At 50.3% G+C, this 19,838-nt stretch overlaps 1 protein-coding gene across 1 annotated transcript in view; it reads left to right on the plus strand.

The window, feature by feature from the left end:
- Positions 1 to 19,838, plus strand: part of LOC144507745 (ras GTPase-activating protein nGAP-like) — a 55,653-nt gene that overhangs the window by 25,691 nt on the left and 10,124 nt on the right. The window contains exons 6-12 of the mRNA XM_078235012.1: positions 959 to 1,507; positions 3,261 to 3,405; positions 8,614 to 8,758; positions 10,927 to 11,163; positions 13,556 to 13,757; positions 14,615 to 14,715; positions 16,821 to 17,190. Coding sequence (XP_078091138.1) covers positions 959 to 1,507; positions 3,261 to 3,405; positions 8,614 to 8,758; positions 10,927 to 11,163; positions 13,556 to 13,757; positions 14,615 to 14,715; positions 16,821 to 17,190 — 1,749 coding nt within the window. The remainder of the gene's footprint in view (positions 1 to 958; positions 1,508 to 3,260; positions 3,406 to 8,613; positions 8,759 to 10,926; positions 11,164 to 13,555; positions 13,758 to 14,614; positions 14,716 to 16,820; positions 17,191 to 19,838) is intronic.

Below are 19,838 nucleotides of genomic sequence, written 5' to 3' on the forward strand. Positions count from 1 at the left end.
TCCCTTGATCCCTTCAGCCCCAAGAACTATATCTGGGGCGGCACGGTGGCGCAGTGGTTAGCACTGCTGCCTCACAGCGCCAGGGACCCGGGTTCGATTCCCGGCCTCGGGTCACTGTCTGTGTGGAGTCTGCACGTTCTCCCCGTGTCTGCGTGGGTTTCCTCCGGGCGCTCCAGTTTCCTTCCACAGTCCGAAAGACGTGCTGGTTAGGGTGCATTGGCCGTGCTAAATTCTCCCTCAGTGTTACCCGAACAGGCGCCGGAGTGTGGCGACGAGGGGATTTTCACAGAAACTTCATTGCAGTGTTAATGTAAGCCTACTTGTGACACTCATAATAAATAAACTTTTTAACCACTCAGTTCAAGGAATGGGTGACTAGGCCCATTTAGGGTTTGGGTTCCATTAAAGAATAAAAATGTGAGATTAAGTCATGCAGCGGGAGGTTTGTGTGAAGCATGGGCGGCACGGTGGTTAGCACTGCTGCCTCACAGGGTTCTGGGTTCGAATCCCAGCTCGGGTCAATGCCCGGCTCGGGTCACTGTCTGTGTGGAGTTTGCACATTCTCCCCGTGTCTGCGTGGGTTTCCTCCGGATGCTCTGGTTTCCTCCCACAGTCCAAAGATGTGCGGGTTGGGTGAATTTGGCCATGCTAAATTGTCCCTTGGTGTCGGGGGGGGTTAGCGCGGGTAAATGCATGGGGATAGGGCCTGGTTGGGATAGTGGACGATGCAGACGCGATGGGCCGAATGGCCTCCTCCTGCACTGTAGGTTGCTATGGTCTATGTTGGGTAAGGATGGGCTGACTATTTTTTCGATGCTGTACATTCTATAAACTTCCATATAGATGGAATTTAAAAAAATTACTTCATTGGTTATGTGCTTCTGGGTATCCTGAGGAAGGTGCTATAGCGATGCGAGCTTGACTAACTTGCACGTATGGGTGTTTCATTGTTTCGCAGGATAACTGTGAGAGGGTGGAGAACATGTTAAGCCTTTGGGTCAATGAAGCCAAGGACCTGACGCCCAAGAAGAAATACTTTGGCGAACTTCACCTCGATGGTTCACTCTACGCTCGCACGACAAGCAAGGTCAGCAACGAGGAGTTGTTCTGGGGTGAGCACTTTGAGTTCAACAACCTGCCCCCTACGAGGGAGGTCACCTTGCATCTCTTCAGGGATGAAGATAAGAAGAGGAAGGAGATGAACGCCCTCGGCTCCGTCACCATCGCTCTCGCTGAGGTCACGGGTCGACAATACGTGGAGAAGTGGTACAACGTCAACAGTCAGCCCGTAACGAAGGGGAAGGCGGCTTTGCCATCCATACGGATCAGCCTGCGTTACCAGAACATCAAGGTCCTACCGATGATACACTACAAGGAGTTTGCAGAGTACCTGATCTGTAACTATACCACCCTGTGCACTGTGCTGGAGCCAGCTCTGAAAGTGAAGGATAAGGAGGAAGTGGCCTCTGCATTGGTCCATGTCCTACAGAGTGTTGGAAAAGCCAAGGTAAAGCTTCCTTCTCTGACCCTATCACCCTTTGAGAGGAGCCGAGCGGTCATTGGCTGGGGTATCTCGGCGTAACTGCACCACATTCACGGGACAAAAAGAGAAAATGCTGGAAAATCTCAACAGGTCTGACAGCATCTGTGGGGGGAGAATAGAACCAATCTTTTGAGTCTGGATGACCCTTCATCAATTCTAACGAAGCGTCATCAAGACTCGAAACATTGGCCGGAACTCTGCCACCTTGCCCGCCACAGAATCGGAGTGGGCGAGGGTCCGTCAACAGAAATCTCCATTGACCTCAGGTGGAAAGTTCCAGTCTTGCCCGAGCATGGCCGTAAAATCCCACCCATTGCCTCTGTTCTCTCTCCAAAGAGCCTAACCAGCACGTCTTTCGGAATGTGGCAGGAAACCCACGCAGACACGGGGAGAACGTGCAGACTCCACACAGACAGGGACCCAAGCCGGTTATCGAACCCAGGTCCCATTGCTATTAAATCTCCCCATAGCCATCTTTGCCCTAAGGAGAACCTTAGTGCTAACCACTGTGCCACCATGCCACCTAAGGGGCAGAATGTAGCGTTACAGTCATAGCTAAGGTGTTGAGAAAGATCAACTTAGTGCACGGTAGGTCCATTCAAAAGTCTGACAGCAGCAGGGAAGAAGCTGTTCTTGAGTCGGTTGGTACATGACCTCAGACTTTTGTATCTTTTTCCCGATGGAAGAAGGTGGGAGAGAGAATGTCCGGGGTGCGTGGGGTCCTTAATTATGCCGGCTGCTTTTCCGAGGCAGCGGGAAGTGTAGACTGAGTCAGTGGACGGGAGGCTGGTTTACGTGATGGATTGGGCTACATTCACGACCCTTTGTAGTTCCTTGTGGTCTTGGACAGAGCAGGAGCCATACCAAGCTGTGATACAACCAGAAAGAATGCTTTCTTTGGTGCATCTGTAAACGATGGTGTGAGTCATAGCGGACATGCCAAATTTCCTTAGTCTGTGAACGCCAAACCTCCCTTCCGGTATGGTACCTCGAAGAGGGGGAGGCTGTGGGAAGAGCAGGAGAACGGGATTTAATTGGATAACTCTTTTATCTGCTAGATCCTGCCAGCAGGATGTGCTTGTCTCAAATATTAAGTCATGTATGTCTAAGATCACAAGGCCTTTGCAGTGAAACTGCGAATAGCTCATTACAACAGTTACCGTTCCCCTGATTGCCCCAACCGTTACTGGGATAACTGGTAATTCTGGAGCTAGTACATTCAAACAGGCGTGACCCATGTAGGGAAGCATGCAATTATCACGGATTCCAAAGATGTGGCCAAAGATGTGCAGGTTAGGTAAGATTGGCCATGCTAAATTTCCCCTTAGAGTCTCAAGATGTGTAGGTTAGGTAAGATTGGCCATGCTGAATTGCCCCTTAGTGTCCAAAGATGTGCAGGTTAGGTTGATTGGCCATTCTAAATTGCCCCTTAGTGTCCAAAGATGTGCAGGTTAGATTGATTGGCCATGCTAAATTGCCTCTTGTTGTCCCAAGATGTGGAGGTTAGGGGGATTAGCGGGATAAATGTGTGGGGGTTATAGGAATAGGGCCTGGGTGGGATGCTTTGTCAGAGAGTCATTGCAGTCTTGATGGGCCGAATGGTCTCTTCCTGCCCTGTGGGGATTCTATGATTTTATTATCTTAACTGAATCAAATTCTATTCCTTTCTGGAATGTGCTTGTGGATAAAACTCTTCTGTTCTTCCCATCGACTCCAGGACTTTCTGATTGAATTGGGAATGGCAGAGGTGGACCGTTGTGAGGAGAATCACTCAGTGCTCTTCAGAGAAAATACCTTGGCCACCAAGGCCATTGACGAATACATGAAGCTGGTTGGTCAGAAGTATCTGATAGAAACACTGGGTAAGATTTCAGGGGGAAACGGTCCTTCACCTCCTGGAGCTGGGATTAGTGTTGCCATCTCTAGCTCAATGTATTCAAAGAACAAAAAAATTACAGCACAGGAACAGGCCCTTCGGCCCTCCAAGCCTGTACCGACCATGCTGCCCGTCTGAACTAAAACCCCCTACCCTTCCGGGGACCATATCCCTCTATTCCCATCCTATTCATGTATTTGTCAAGACGCTCCTTAAAACTCACTACCGTATCTGCTTCCACTACCTCCCCCGGCAGCGAGTTTCAGGCACCCACTGCCCTCTGTGTAAATAACTTGCCTCGTACATCTCCTTTAAACCTTGCCCCTCGCACCTTAAACCTATGCCCCCTAATAATTGACTCTTCCACCCTGGGAAAAAGCTTCTGACTATCCACTCTGTCCATGCCTCTCATAATCTTGTAGACTTCTATCAGGTCGCCCCTCAACCTCCGTCGTTCCAGTGAGAACAAACCAAGTTTCTTCAACCTCTCCTCATAGCTAATGCCCTCCATACCAGGCAACATCCTGGTAAATCTTTTCTGTACCCTCTCCAAAGCCTCTACATCCTTCTGGTAGTGTGGCGATCAGAATTGAACACTATATTCCAAGTGCGGCCTAACTAAGGTTCTGTAAAGCTGCAACATGACTTGCCAATTTTTAAACTCAATGTCCCGGCTGATGAAGGCAAGCATCCCGTATGCCTTCTTGACTACCTTCTCCACCCACTTTCAGTGACCTGTGTACCTGTACACCCAGATCCCTCTGCCTATCAATACTCTTAAGGGTTCTGCCATTTACTGTATATTTCCCATCTGTATTAGACCTTCCAAAATGCATTACCTCACATTCCTGGGAGGGTTCATCACATGACCATCACCCGTGAACCACCCAACCTCCAGCCTATTGGTCCATCCTTTGGATGCTGCACTCTGGCACCCCATTCACCTAAAATATTCATTCCCTGGCACACAGTGGCAGCCGCGTGTACCAACTACAAGATGGACTGCAGCAACTGACAAAGGTTTCTTCAAATGCACCTCCCTAAAGGCCTAATCTCTACCATCTAGAACCACTGCAGTCCATAAGGTGTAGGTACACCCACATAGAATATAGAACAGTACAGCACAGGAACAGGCCCTTTGGCCCACAATGTTGTGCCAAACATGACGCAAAATTAAACTAATCCCTAGAAGGGTAAGGACAGCAGACACATGAGAACACCACCACCTGTAAGTTCCCCTCCAAGCCACTCACCACCCTGACTTGGAAATATATCGCCGTTCCTTCACTGTCGCTGGGTCAAAATCCTGGAACTCCCTCCCTAACAGCACTGAGAAGCATAGATAGGGCCGATAGTCAGAATCTTTTTCCCCAGAGTTGAAATGTCCAACACTAGGAGGCACGCACTGAAGGTGAGATGGGGAAAGTTCAAAGGAGATGTGAGGGGCAAGTTTTTTTACACAGAGCGTGGTAGATGCCTGGAATGCACTGCTAGGGTGGCACAGTGGCGCAGTGGTTAGCACTGCTGCTTCACAGCGCCAGGGACCCGGGTTCAATGGGAAGTGTTGAAGGAAAACCCGAATCAAGCCCCCAGTTTGAGTTAATATCTTTGAATGACTTTTCACCTCAGGGCATTGTGACCTGGGGGATTGGTCTCGAATTCCTGGGGTCTGCGTGGGGTGGGGAGGGGGGGGGGGGTGGTGGTGGAGGTTTCTAGTGGGTTTGGTGATTGTCCCTTTAAGGGCAACACAGCAGAAGAGGCTCACCTGGCTTGGGGGACCAATTGGAATTGAGAGTGATCACCCCATGGGGTGGGGTCCTCTCTCGGGCAGGAGACAGTCTGAAGACATGTCAGACATGTATGGACAGGGGCAGCCTGGGAGCTGCCAGCCCCTGGACAGCTTTGACTTGTTCATAAATATCTTTTGTGTTCTGGCATGGGGACGCAAGATCGTGGCTTTGTCAGGAATACAATATTTATTAATGAGGAGGAACTGTGCAGAGGCGGGCAGCTCCCCCTCAACTAACCTCCCACACACCGCTGCCCCAGTCCCTACATGTCTTCTACATGTCTTCTAGATGTCTTCTGCCTAAGGGGTGGAGCCCCATCTTAGGCAGAAGACATCGAGAAGACATGTAGATGTCCCAAGATGGTGGCATGGTGCTTGTGTCAACTGGAACACTTGGAATGCGCACATGGAATATAGTGTTCAATTCTGGTCGCCACACTACCAGGAGGATGTGGAGGCTTTGGAGAGGGTACAGAAAAGATTTACCAGGATGTTGCCTGGTACGGAGGGCATTAGCTATGAGGAGAGGTTGGAGAAACTTGGTTTGTTCTCACTGGAACGACGGAAGTTGAAGGGAGACCTGATAGAATTCAACAAGATTATGAGAGGCATGGACAGAGTGGACAGTCAGAAGCTTTTTCCCAGGGTGGAAGACTCAATTACTAGGGGGCACAGCTTTAAGGTGCGAGGGGCAAGGTTTAAAGGAGATGTACGAGGCAGATTTTTTACACAGAGAGTAGTGGGTGCCTGTAACTCGTTGCCGGGGGAGGTAGTGGAAGCGGATACGGTAGTGACTTTTAAGGGGCGTCTTGATAAGTACATGAATAGGATGGGAATAGAGGGATATCGTCCCCGGAAGGGTAGGGGGTTTTAGTTCAGTCGGGCAGCATGGTCGGTGCAGGCTTGGAGGGCCGAAGGGCCTGTTCCTGTGCTGTAATTTTCTTTGTTCTTTTGTTCTCTTTGTTCTTTGGACTTGTCAATCCAGAAGCCTAGGCTTCGAAGGGGTAATTTAGCATGGCCAATCCACTTAACCTGCACATCTTTGGTCACTAAGGGACAATTTAGCATGGCCAATCCACCTAACCCACACATCTTTGGACACTAAGGGGTAATTTAGCATGGCCAATCCACATCTTTGGTCACTAAGGGACAATTTAGCATGGCCAATCCACTAACCTGCACATCTTTGGACACTAAGGGGCAATTTAGCATGGCCAATCCACTTAACCTGCACATCTTTGGTCACTAAGGGGTAATTTAGCATGGCCAATCCACATCTTTGGTCACTAAGGGACAATTTAGCATGGCCAATCCACTAACCTGCACATCTTTGGACACTAAGGGGCAATTTGCCATGGTTGATCCAGCTAACTTACACATCTTTCGACCCTAAAGGGTAATTTAGAATGGCCAATCCACCTAACCTACACATCTTTGGATAGCAAGGGGCAATTTAACATGGCCAATCCTTCTAACCTGCACCTCTTTGGAGTGTGGGAGGAAACCAGGGCACCCGGAGGAAACCGACGCAGACACGGGGAGAACATGCAAACCCCACACAGACAGTGACCCAAGCCAGGAATCGAACCCGGGTCCCTGATGCTGTGAGGCAGCAGTGCTAACCACTGTGCCACCGTGCCACCATCCTGTCGTGGCAGATGTTGGAGCTCAGGTTGTTCCACAGCACCAAGGTGAGAGGGTTGGGGCTCAGATGGGCTGAAACTCAGCACCAGCCTGTTTGCTGCCGTGTCTATGGTCAGGACTGGGCTTTGCGATTCTGTGAAGCTGCCTCTGGTTGGAGCCCATGGCCCAAAAAGCGAGAGAGAGAGACGAGTAGTGACAGACAGCATGGTTTTGTAAGAGGGAGGTCGTGCCTTACAAATTTGGTGGAGTTTTTTGAGGAAGTGACAAAAACGGTTGATGAAGGAAGGGCCGTGGATGTCGTCTATATGGATTTCAGTAAGGCATTTGACAAAGTCCCACATGGCAGGTTGGTTAAGAAGGTTAAGGCTCATAGGATACAAGGAGAAGTGGCTAGATGGGTGGAGAACTGGCTTGGCCATAGGAGACAGAGGGTAGTGGTCGAAGGGTCTTTTTCCGGCTGGAGGTCTGTGACCAGTGGTGTTCCGCAGGGCTCTGTACTGGGACCTCTGCTATTTGTGATATATATAAATGATTTGGAAGAAGGTGTAACTGGTGTAATCAGCAAGTTTGCGGATGACACGAAGATGGCTGGACTTGCGGATAGCGAAGAGCATTGTCGGGCAATACAGCAGGATATAAATAGGCTGGAAAATTGGGCGGAGAGGTGGCAGATGGAGTTTAATCCGGATAAATGCGAAGTGATGCATTTTGGAAGAAATAATGTAGGGAGGAGTTATATAATAAATGGCAGAGTCATCAGGAGTATAGAAACACAGAGGGACCTAGATGTGCAAGTCCACAAATCCTTGAAGGTGGCAACACAGGTGGAGAAGGTGGTGAAGAAGGCATATGGTATGCTTGCCTTTATAGGACGAGGTATAGAGTATAAAAGCTGGAGTCTGATGATGCAGCTGTATAGAACGCTGGTTAGGCCACATTTGGAGTACTGCGTCCAGTTCTGGTCGCCGCACTACCAGAAGGACGTGGAGGCATTAGAGAGAGTGCAGAGAAGGTTTACCAGGATGTTGCCTGGTATGGAGGGTCTTAGCTATGAGGAGAGATTGGGTAGACTGGGGTTGTTCTCCTTGGAAAGACGGCGAATGAGGGGAGATCTAATAGAGGTGTACAAGATTATGAAGGGTATAGATAGGGTGAACAGTGGGAAGCTTTTTCCCAGGTCGGAGGTGACGATCACGAGGGGTCACGGGCTCAAGCTGAGAGGGGCGAAGTATAACTCAGATATCAGAGGGACGTTTTTTACACAGAGGGTGGTGAGGGCCTGGAATGCGCTGCCAAGTAGGGTGGTGGAGGCAGGCACGCTGACATCGTTTAAGACTTACCTGGATAGTCACATGAGCAGCCTGGGAATGGAGGGATACAAACGATTGGTCTAGTTGGACCAAGGAGCGGCACAGGCTTGGAGGGCCGAAGGGCCTGTTTCCTGTGCTGTACTGTTCTTTGTTCTTTGAGTATGAGCAGTGCTGGACAAGAGCCTTGGTAATGGAGTGAGGTGCAGTCTGAGAGGAAGAGGGAGGCTTCACCTCCACTCACCTCAAATTGAGCCATGACCCACCATTTGGTAACCCCCGCTCTGGGGTAACAGAGCATCAAATGGGGCATTTAGAAATAGGGGAGAAAGAAATGTGACAATGGCATATTCTTCTGAACCTTCCCACCTGGGAGGAGAGTGACCATGCAGGTAGCAGACAATCCATGTTGAGAGTTACTGCGATGCTCATCTTCCCTCAATGTCATTTCCAGGAGATTTTGTGACGAAACTTTACAATCTGGAGGAAAATTACGAAGTTGACCCCAACAAATGTTCAGCCAATGATGTGTCAGAGAATCAAGCCAATATGAAGGCCAGCTGTGAAGAGGCATTTAGGCAAATCACAGAATCCCATTGGTGAGTACAACTGAACTCGCCGTATAAACACTGTGGCTACAGGGACAGGTCAGATGCTGGGAACACTGCGGTGAGTAACTCACCTCCTGACTCCCCAAAGCCTGTCCATCATCTACAAGGCACAAGTCAGGAGTGTGATGGAATACTCCCCACTTGCCTGGATGGGTGCGGCTCCAACAACACGCAAGAAGCTCGACACCATCCAGGACAAAGCAGCCCCGCTTGATTGGCACCACATCCACAAACATCCACTCCCACCACCACCGAAAAGAGGTAGGTTTGGATTCTCCAGTCTTGTTCACCCTGCCATTGCTGCCGGCGAGAATGGAGAATTTGGCGCTCAGCCAAAATTCCATTCGCTGCAGCGGGACTGGAGAATCCCAGCCGCGGGCGGGGTCGGAGAATCCCAGCCGTGGGCGAGGTTGGAGAATCCCAGCTGCGGGCGGGGTCGGAGAATCCCAGCCGTGGGCGAGGTCGGAGAATCCCAACCACAGGGGTGAGGTCGGAGAATCCCGGGTGTAGTTACGCTAGAGATTTGTACAGAGGGGATTGATGTCGATGTTAGCAGGACTGGGAATGAGCAATGTTGGGGAAGGAATGGATAGACTGGCGTTGTTCTCCTTGGAGCAGGGGGGGGCTGTGGGGAGATGTGATTGAGATGTACAAAATTGTGAGGGGGCTGGATAGAGTGGATGGGGAGGGCCTATTAACCTGAGCAGCGAGGCCAGTGACCAGGGGTGAGATTTAAAGAGTTTGGTAGAAAGGTTGGAGGGGAGATGAGGAAATACCTTTTCACCCAGAGGGGTCTGGAACTCACTGCCTGAAGCGGCAGAAAGAGGCAGAAACCCCCAACACATTGAAAAGGAATCTGGATATTCGAATGTCCTAACTGGAAGGGCGATGGACTAAATGCTGGAAAGTGCCATGAGTCTGGTTGGCTGGTTTTTCTCAGTCATGACAGACAGGGATGGGCTGATTGGCTACTTCCCGTGCCATAAGCTGTCCATTATTCTAAATCTAGTCACTCAGCGTTCCCTCTGTCTTGGTTCCATAAAGGAATGTCAGTGTGTCCACACGCCGTGAACTAGAAAACACTAATGCTCTTGTCTAACCAAAACTATTATTCCAGCCTCAGGTCACTGTCTGTGCGCAGTCTGCATGTTCTCCCCGTGTCTGCGTGGGTTTCCTCCGGGTGCTCCAGTTTCCTCCCACAGTCCAAAGATGTGCTGGTTAGGTGGATTGGCCATGCTAAATTGTCCCTTAATGTCCAAAGATGTGCTGGTTAGATGGATTGACCATGCTAAATTGTCCCTTCGTGTCCAAAGATGTGTAGATTAGGTGGATTGGCCATGCAAAATTGTCCCTGAATGTCCAAAGATATGCCGGTTAGCTGGATTGGCCATGCTAAATTGTCCCTTAGTGTCCAAAGATGTGTAGATTAGGTGGATTGGCCATGCTAAATTGCCCCTTAATGTCCAAAGATGTGCTGGTTAGATGGATTGGCAATGCTAAATTGTCCCTTAGTGTCCAAAGATATGCGGGTTAGGTGGATTGGCCATGCTAAATTGTCCCTTAATGTCCAAAGATGTGCTGGTTAGATGGATTGACCATGCTAAATTGTCCCTAGTGTCCCAAGATGTGCTGGTTAGGTGGATTTGCCATGCTAAATTGTCCCTTCGTGTCCAAAGATGTGGAGATTAGGTGGATTGGCCATGCAAAATTGTCCCTGAATGTCCAAAGATGTGCCGGTTAGGTGGATTGGCCATGATAAATTGTCCCTTAGTGTCCAAAGATGTGCAGGTTAGGTGGATTGGCCATGCTAAATTGTCCCTTAGTGTCCAAAGATGTGCAAGTTAGGTGGATTGGCCATGCTAAATTGTCCTTTAGTGTTCAAAGATGTGTAGGTTAGGGGAATTAGCACGCTAAACGAGTGGGGTTACAGCCTGTGTAAAATGCTGTGTTAGAGAGTCGATGCAGACCCAACAGGCCAAATGGCCTCCTTCTGCACTGTGGGGATTCTATGATTCTATGGTATGATTATTGAGATGTGTGAGAATGAGTGAAGTTGACCCATCGACAATTTGGACATGCCAGTTTAGGTCAGGACTCGAATCCTGATCTGTACAAAGTGCGGTTTCTCTAAGCGGCCTGCCTTGTTGTTTGGACAGTATCTTTCCGGTTGAGCTGAGGGAGGTGTTTGCGGCCTGGCAGCACCAGTGTGTCAGTCGGGGGAAGGAGGAGATTGGCAAGCGGATGATCTGTGCTTCGCTCTTTCTGCGGTTCCTCTGCCCCGCTATAATGTCACCCAGCCTCTTCAGCCTGACCCAGGAATACCCCAACGACAGCACGGCCCGGACACTCACACTCATCGCCAAGGTCATTCAGAACCTGGCCAACTTTGCCACGTACGTACATCATTACACCCGCGGAGTTTAGCTCAAGTAACTGAAGCCATGTACAATCGAAGAATGAAGACTTTGGGTTTCTGTAGCGAAGAGGGTTACAGTAAAATGTGTGAAGAGCAGTCAATCTTGCAATTTAGGAAAATTGGGCAACAATTTTTGCACAGCAAGATTCCGTAAACTACATTGTCATAATGATCAGATCATTTCGTTTTCTGATGTTGAATGAAGGACGATTATTGACCAGGGCACCAAGGGAATGTCTGCGTCCCACTCTCCTTCGAAGAACTCCTCAGAGTAAAGCAGACAGCATCTCGGTTTAACATCTCAGTGTCACCTCCAACTGTACAGCACTCCCTCAGTACCGAGCCTCTGACAGTGCGGCACTCCCTCAGTACTGACCCTCTGACAGTGCGGCACTCCCTCAGCACTGACCCTCTGACAGTGCGGCATTCCCTCAGTACTGACCCTCTGACAGTGCGGCACTCCCTCAGCACTGACCCTCTGACAGTGCGGCATTCCTTCAGTACTGACCCTCTGACAGTGCGGCACTCCCTCAGTACTGACCCTCTGACAGTGCGGCACTCCCTCAGTACTGACCCTCTGACAGTGCGGCACTCCCTCAGTACTGACCCTCTGACAGTGCGGCACTCCCTCAGTACTGACCCTCTGACAGTGCAGCACTCCCTCAGTACTGACCCTCTGACAGTGCAGCACTCCCTCAGTACTGACCCTCTGACAGTGCAGCACTCCCTCAGTACTGACCCTCTGACAGTGCGGCACTCCCTCAGTACTGACCCTCTGACAGTGCGGCACTCCCTCAGTACTGACCCTCTGACAGTGCAGCACTCCCTCAGTACTGACCCTCTGACAGTGCAGCACTCTCTCAGCACTGACCTTCTGACAGTGCGGCACTCCCTCAGTACTGACCCTCTGACAGTGCGGCATTCCCTCAGTACTGACCCTCTGACAGTGCAGCACTCCCTCAGTACTGACCCTCTGACAGTGCGGCACTCCCTCAGTACTGACCCTCTGACAGTGCAGCATTCCCTCAGCACTGACCCTCTGACAGTGCGGCACTCAATCAGCACTGACCCTCTGACAGTGCGGCACTCCCTCAGTACTGACCCTCTGACAGTGCGGCACCCCCTCAGTACTGACCCTCTGACAGTGCGGCACTCAATCAGCACTGACCCTCTGACAGTGCGGCTCTCCCTCAGTACTGACCCTCTGACAGTGCGGCACTGCCTCAGTACTGACCGTCTGACAGTGCAGCATTCCCTCAGTACTGACCTTTTGACAGTGCAGCACTCCCTCAGTACTGACACTCTGACAGTGCGACATTCCCCCAGCACTGACCTTCGGACAGTGCGCCACTCCCTCAGTACTGACCTTTTGACAGAGCAGCACTCCCTCAGTACTGACCCTCTGACAGTGCAGCACTCCCTCAGTACTGACCCTCTGACAGTGCGGCACTCCCTCAGTACTGACCCCTCATACTGCAGCACTCCCTCAGTACTGACCCTCTGACATTGCAGCACTCCCTCAGTATTGACCTTTTGACAGTGCAGCACTCTCTCAGTACTCACCCCTCACACTGCAGCACTACCTCAGTACTGACCCTCTGACCGTGCGGCACTCCCTCAGCACTGACCCCCTGACAGTGCGGCACTCTCTCAGTACTGACCCTCTGACCATGCGGCACTCCCTCAGTACTGACCCTCTGACAGTGCGGCACTCCCTCAGTACTGACCCTCTGACAGTGCAGCACTCTCTCAGTACTGACCCTCTGACAGTGCGGCACTCCCTCAGTACTGACCCTCTGACAGTGCGGCGCTCCCTCAGGACTGACCCTCTGACAGTGCGGCACTGCCTCAGTACTGACCCTCTGACAGTGCGGCACTCCCTCAGCACTGACCCTCTGGCAGTGCGGCACTCCCTCAGCACTGACCCTCTGACGGTGCGGCACTCCCTCAGCACTGACCCTCTGACGGTGTGCCACTCCCTCAGTACTCCCTCTCCTTCAGGGGGATAACTGACTGTTGCATTTGGCCACGTGGAAACAGTCATTTCACTCCAGAAGCTAACTCATTTTGTGAAGAGCGTTGCGTCATATTGTGATGCTCGGATGCTTTAGAAATGAGAGTATTGTGCATTGGTTGAAGTGTTTCTCAGTGCAAGTTCCTTTATAATCAGGATTTGAGCTGCTTCACTCACAGTACTGGAAGAATGAGCAAAGTGTTAGTGATGATGAGTCACCAGGGTTTGTTTTACATCTGTCCCGAGCATCATCCTTGCCTCAGCCATCTGGAAGCTCTGCCCCTAAGGTGTTGACATCTGTTTTGTCAGGAGCTCCCTGAACCACACCTAATCTTTTTTTTCTGCGTCGCTGCAGCTTCGAAGACAAGGAGGGCTACATGGCCTTCATGGACAATTTCTTGGAGTCAAACTGGAACAATATGAGGTCCTTCCTGACCGACATTTCCAATCCGGAGCCCAACATCAACAGCTCGGAGTTTGAAGGTTGCATTGACCTTGGTCTGGAACTTTCCATCCTGCACTCTCTGCTCTGTGACATCATGTCTCGGTTGGAGCAGGTACGGCTACTCTTCCAGCCCGTTGCGTTGATCGAGTCTGATCGAGGGGCGGCATGGTGGCACAAGGGGTGGTACAGTGGCATGAGGGGGTGGCACGGTGGTTAGCACTGCTGCCTCACAGCTCCGGGGGCCCGGGTTCGATTCCCGGCTCGGGTCACTGTCTGTGTGGAGTTTGCACGTTCTCCCCGTGTCAGCGTGGGTTTCCTCCGGGTGCTCCGGTTTCCTTCCACAGTCCAAGGATGTGCGGGTTTGGTGGATTGGCCATGCTAAATTGTCCCTTAGTGTCAGGGGACTAGCTAGGGTAAATGCATGGGGTTATGGGGAACCCGGGTCTAACATAGTGCTAACCACTGTGCCACAGTGCCATGGGGATTAGACTAGAGGGCAAGGGAGGGATTAAGCCCTAAATCCTCCTCCCTCTCCCCATATAATGTTCTTAAACTTGATGAGCAGTAAATCCATGGTGGCACAGTGGTTGACAATGCTGCCTCACAGCGCCATGGACCCAGGTTCGATTCCTGGCTTGGGTCACTGTCTGTGTGGAGTTTGCACATTCTCCCCGTGTCTGCGTGGGTTTCCTCCGGGTGCTCCGGTTTCCTCCCACAGTCCGAAAGACGTGCTGGTTAGGGTGCATTGGCCGTGCTAAGTTCTCCCTCAGTGTATCCGAACAGGCGCCGGAGTGTGGCAACTCGGGGATTTTCACAGTAACTTCATTGCAGTGTTAATGTCAGCCTACTTGTGACTAATAAATAAACTTTAAAACGGAATAACTTCCTATGAATGTTCCTGTGTCTCTAATCTCGCTTCCCCTTTTTCAAACGCACCCTCCTGACTGCTACTATTCCGACAAACAACAGCGGGAGCTGAACAGACTGCGACCTCTCCCTGCCATTCTCAACGGAATCACCCACGCGCTGAAAATCCCAAACGCACCACTGATACATCACCAGGAGTTCAGGTAAGAATCCCTACGTGCCCACGGCTGAACCTGGGTAGATAAAACCTCAGTATTCCAGCAGCCCTGGTGATTTAGGAAGAACTATTTTAACAACCAGTCAAGGGTTTCCCCATGTAAAGATGATAGGAACATAGCACCAGGGCTCCTTGAGCATGTTCCATTGTTGAGTTAGATCAGGGCTGATGTGTGGCCGATCTCCGTCTACCTGCCTTCAGCCCACATCCCCTTAGACTTTAAGTTATGACAAAAATCTATCAATACCAGCTTTACATAACAATTCAGGGGTGGGTGATGGCCTAGTGGTATTATCGCTAGACTACTAATCCAGAAACTCAGCACGTGTTCTGGGGGACCCAGGTTCGAATCCCGCCACGGTAGATGGTGGAATTCAATAAAAAATATCAGGAATTAAGAATCTACTGATGACCATGAAACCATTGTCGGAAAAACCCATCTGGTTCACTGATGTCCTTTAGGGAAGGAAATCTGCCGTCATCACCCAGTCTGGCCTACATGTGACTCCAGGGCCACAGCAATGTGGTTGACTCTCAACTGCCCTCTGAGCAAGGGCAACCAGGGATAGGCCAGCGACGCCGAAGTCCCACGAATGCACAAAGAAAACTCTATCCAAACCTTTCAGTATTCTGTAAGTTTCGATGGTGTGATATTCCTGAATGTTATCCTTTGTGTACCAGGTGAATCGAGACAAAAATGCAAGAGATCTCCATCAGTAACTGATCATGGGTAAACTGGGAGGTAATAAAAATCAGACTAAACTGGTAAAAGAGCAATATTCGCACGGAACTGATGGTACCATCAGTTGATGGTACATAATAGTTGATTCAAAACCCATTCCTTTTCAGAAGTGAAGTTTGTTGACTTCAGATAAAGATTGGGGGTGATGTCCATCCGTATCTAAGATGAAGGGGAATGGCTAGGCTTGGGCGAGGTGGCGTGGGTAGCATGAGGGAAGGCATGAGTGAGGATTCGGAGATCTTTATACAGACCCAGCCCAGAATACTGAAAGGCTTGGATAGAATTTTCTTTGTGTATTTGTGGGACATGGGTGTCGTTGGCTGGGCCAGCATTTATTGCCCATCCCTAGTTGCCCTTGGAGGGCAGTTGAGAGTGAATAACATTGCTGTGGTTTTGGAGTCACATGTAGGCCAGACCGGGTAAGGACGGCAGATTTCCTTCCCTAAAGGGCATTAGTGAACCAGATGGGTTTTTCCAACAGTGGTTTCACGGTCATCAGTAGATTCTTAATTCCAGATTTTTTTTTATTGAATTCAAATCCCACCATCTGCCGTGGCGGGATTCGAACCCGGGTCTCCAGAACATTAACTGAGTTTCTGGATTAATAGTCTAGCGATAACATCACTAGGCCATTGCCTTGCCATTACTAAGGGTCATGGGTTTAAGGTAAAAGGGGGAAAGTTTAAAGGAGATATGAGAGGTAAGTTTTTTTACAGAGGGTGGTAAGTGCCTGGAATACACGGCCAGAAGAGGTGGTAGAAGCAGATACAATAGCAACGTTTAAGAGGCATCTTGACAGATACATGAATAGGCAGGGATTTGATTTATTGTCACATGTATTAATATACAGTGAAATGTATTGTTCCTGTGCGCTATACAGAGAAAGCATACCGTTCATAGAGAAGAAAAGGAGAGGGTGCAGAATGTAGTGTTACAGTCATAACTGGGGTGTAGAGAAAGATCAACTTAATATAAGGTCGGTCCATTCAAAAGTCTGACAGCAGCAGGAAAGAAACTGTTCTTGAGTCGGTTGGTACGTGACCTCAGACTTTTATATCTTTTTCCTGATGGAAGAAGGTGGAAGAGAGAATGTCCGGGGTGCGTGGGGTCCTTAATTATGCTGGCTGCTTTTCCGAGGCAGTGGGAAGTGTAGAGAGACCCTGATGATGTCAATAGAGACAAAAGGTCATTAGTTTAGAAAGGGGTCATGTGTCGGGCCAGGCTTGGTGGGCCGAAGGGCCTGTCCCTGTGCTGGACTGTTCTTGGTCCTCTGTTCTAAACAGCCGGCTGTTACACGGTGTAGCCGCAGTGAGCTGCACAATACTTACACGGAATGCCTTTCCTTCCAGCGATTACTGTCGCGTGGACAAGCCGACCTATGTAGCGCCCAAGGATGTCGAGCAGGTCAGTGCATCACTGCTGAGTCTGCACAAAGATTCACTGGATCAGCAGCACCTGAAGTCCAATGGGATTGGAAACAAGGGCATGGCAGGAGTGAAACGCACCCAGAGCGCGCCCGCTCGCAAAAGGCCCAACATCTCCCGGCAATACTCAATTCGGGAAGCTGATTCGGAACTGGCGGAACAAAACGAGGAAGACACCATCACAAAGCTGCCTGACAGACAATACAGCACCCTAACGAAGGCGCCCCTCTCCGTCACACAGTCACTGAAACTGGCTCACACTCGCCCACAAAGCAACCCACGCCTCAGAATGCAGGTAACTGTATATTCCTTAATGCACTTTACATCAATGCTTGTGTGTGTCTGTGTGTGTGTGTGAGAGAGAGTGTGTGAGAGTGTGTGTCTGTGTGTGTGTGTGAGAGAGAGTGTGTGAGAGTGTGTGTCTGTGTGTGTGTGAGAGAGTGTGTGTCTGTGTGTGTGAGAGAGTGTGTGTCTGTGTGTGTGAGAGAGAGTGTGTGAGAGTGTGTGTCTGTGTGTGTGAGAGAGTGTGTGAGAGTGTGTGTCTGTGTGTGTGAGAGAGTGTGTGAGAGTGTGTGTGTCTGTGTGTGTGAGAGAGAGTGTGTGAGAGTGTGTGTCTGTGTGTGTGAGAGAGTGTGTGAGAGTGTGTGTGTCTGTGTGTGTGTGAGAGAGAGTGTGTGAGAGTGTGTGTGTCTGTGTGTGTGAGAGAGAGTGTGTGAGAGTGTGTGTCTGTGTGTGTGAGAGAGAGTGTGTGAGTGTGTGTGTCTGTGTGTGTGAGAGAGAGTGTGTGAGAGTGTGTGTCTGTGTGTGTGAGAGAGTGTGTGAGAGTGTGTGTGTCTGTGTGTGTGTGAGAGAGAGTGTGTGAGAGTGTGTGTGTCTGTGTGTGTGAGAGAGAGTGTGTGTGAGAGTGTGTGTCTGTGTGTGTGTGAGAGAGAGTGTGTGAGAGTGTGTGTGTCTGTGTGTGTGAGAGAGTGTGTGGCTGTGTGTGTGAGAGAGAGTGTGTGAGAGTGTGTGAGAGTGTGTGTCTGTGTGTGTGAGAGAGAGTGTGAGAGTGTGTGTGTCTGTGTGTGTGTGAGAGAGAGTGTGTGAGAGTATGTGTGTGTGAGAGAGAGTGTGTGAGAGTGTGTGTGTGAGAGAGAGTGTGTGTGAGAGTGTGTGTCTGTGTGTGTGAGAGAGTGTGTGAGAGTGTGTGTGTCTGTGTGTGTGTGAGAGAGAGTGTGTGAGAGTGTGTGTGTCTGTGTGTGTGTGAGAGAGAGTGTGTGAGAGTGTGTGTCTGTGTGTGTGAGAGAGTGTGTGAGAGTGTGTGTGTGTGAGAGAGAGTGTGTGAGAGAGTGTGTGTCTGTGTGTGTGTGAGAGAGAGTGTGTGAGAGTGTGTGTGTCTGTGTGTGTGAGAGAGAGTGTGTGTGAGAGTGTGTGTGTCTGTGTGTGTGTGAGAGAGAGTGTGTGAGAGTGTGTGTGTCTGTGTGTGTGTGAGAGAGAGTGTGTGAGAGTGTGTGTCTGTGTGTGTGAGAGAGTGTGTGAGAGTGTGTGTGTGTGAGAGAGAGTGTGTGAGAGAGTGTGTGTCTGTGTGTGTGTGAGAGAGAGTGTGTGAGAGTGTGTGTGTCTGTGTGTGTGAGAGAGAGTGTGTGTGAGAGTGTGTGTGTCTGTGTGTGTGTGAGAGAGAGTGTGTGAGAGTGTGTGTGTCTGTGTGTGTGAGAGAGAGAGTGTGTGAGAGTGTGTGTGTGTGTGTGTGTGAGAGAGAGTGTGTGAGAGTGTGTGTGTGGAGTCTGTGTGTGTGTGAGAGAGAGAATGTGTGAGAGTGTGTGTGTGTGAGAGAGAGTGTGTGAGAGTGTGTGTGTCTGGGTGTGTGTGAGAGAGAGTGAGTGTGTGAGAGTGTGTGTGTGTGTGAGAGAGAGTGTGTGTAAGTGTGTGTGTGTCTGTGTCTTTGTGTGTGAGTGTGTGTGTGTCTGTGTCTTTGTATGTGAGTGTGTGAGCGTGTGTGTGTCTGTGTCCTTGTATGTGACTGTGTGTGAGTGTGTGCATGTCCGTGCTGGCGATCTTGTATTGAAACAGTGAGAGGTTAACGTCACGCAGCAGGTCCTTAAGCATCACAAGACAGGTTTGGGATGTGGAGTTGTGAATTAAGGAGCTGGCATGTTTCGGGTTAATGTGGTTCTGAGTGTAGTTGCACCCACACAGTGATGTTGGAGAACACACGGTCCGTACCGAGGGGTCAGTGTGGTGTTGGCCAGAGCCATGAGCTGACCCAAGCACAGAGACATAACTCCTAACCCGTACCCTTCATTGGACATCAGTGAATTGTCAGAATTAATAAAAGCCTGCAGTGAACCTGTTAAAGACTTGATCAAATTCAGCAAGATGTAAACAGCACCCCGTAACAGGACCCTTCATTAAACCCCCCATGGGGGGGTAGGGGTGGGGGTTTCATTTCTAGATCAATAGAATAGAAAGGCAGAGAAATGATATTAAACTTGGGATGGGACCACATTGTGCACAGTGCCAGTCTCCACACGATGGCCATGATTTTAAGTTTCTCCACTCCAATCACGGGCCAGTTAATGGCCATTTCCTGACCAGCTTCATTTTCAGGCACGGATTGAACCTCCAATGGTGGCGTGGGGTGGGGGGGGGGGGGGGGGGGGGGGAGGGCGGAGGAGGGGGTTGGAGGTTGGGGGGAGGGGTGGGGGTGCTTCCTTCAGAATTGCCCATCTGCAGATGGGTGACCCCCCACCTTCTCCCCCTTAAAGTCCGGTGGCCTCCAGACCTCCCTCTGCCCCTGTCTCTTCCCCAAGACCCGTGTATAAGATGTTGAGGGGTATTGATAGAGTGGATTCTCAGAGGCTTTTACCCAGGGCTGAAATGGTTGCCACAAGAGGTCACAGGTTTCGGGTGCTGGGGAGTAGGTACAGAGGAGATGTTAGGGGTAAGTTTTTCACTCAGAGGGTG

The sequence above is a fragment of the Mustelus asterias genome, chromosome 19, assembly GCF_964213995.1.
Source record: "Mustelus asterias chromosome 19, sMusAst1.hap1.1, whole genome shotgun sequence".
Classification (NCBI taxonomy): domain Eukaryota; kingdom Metazoa; phylum Chordata; class Chondrichthyes; order Carcharhiniformes; family Triakidae; genus Mustelus; species Mustelus asterias.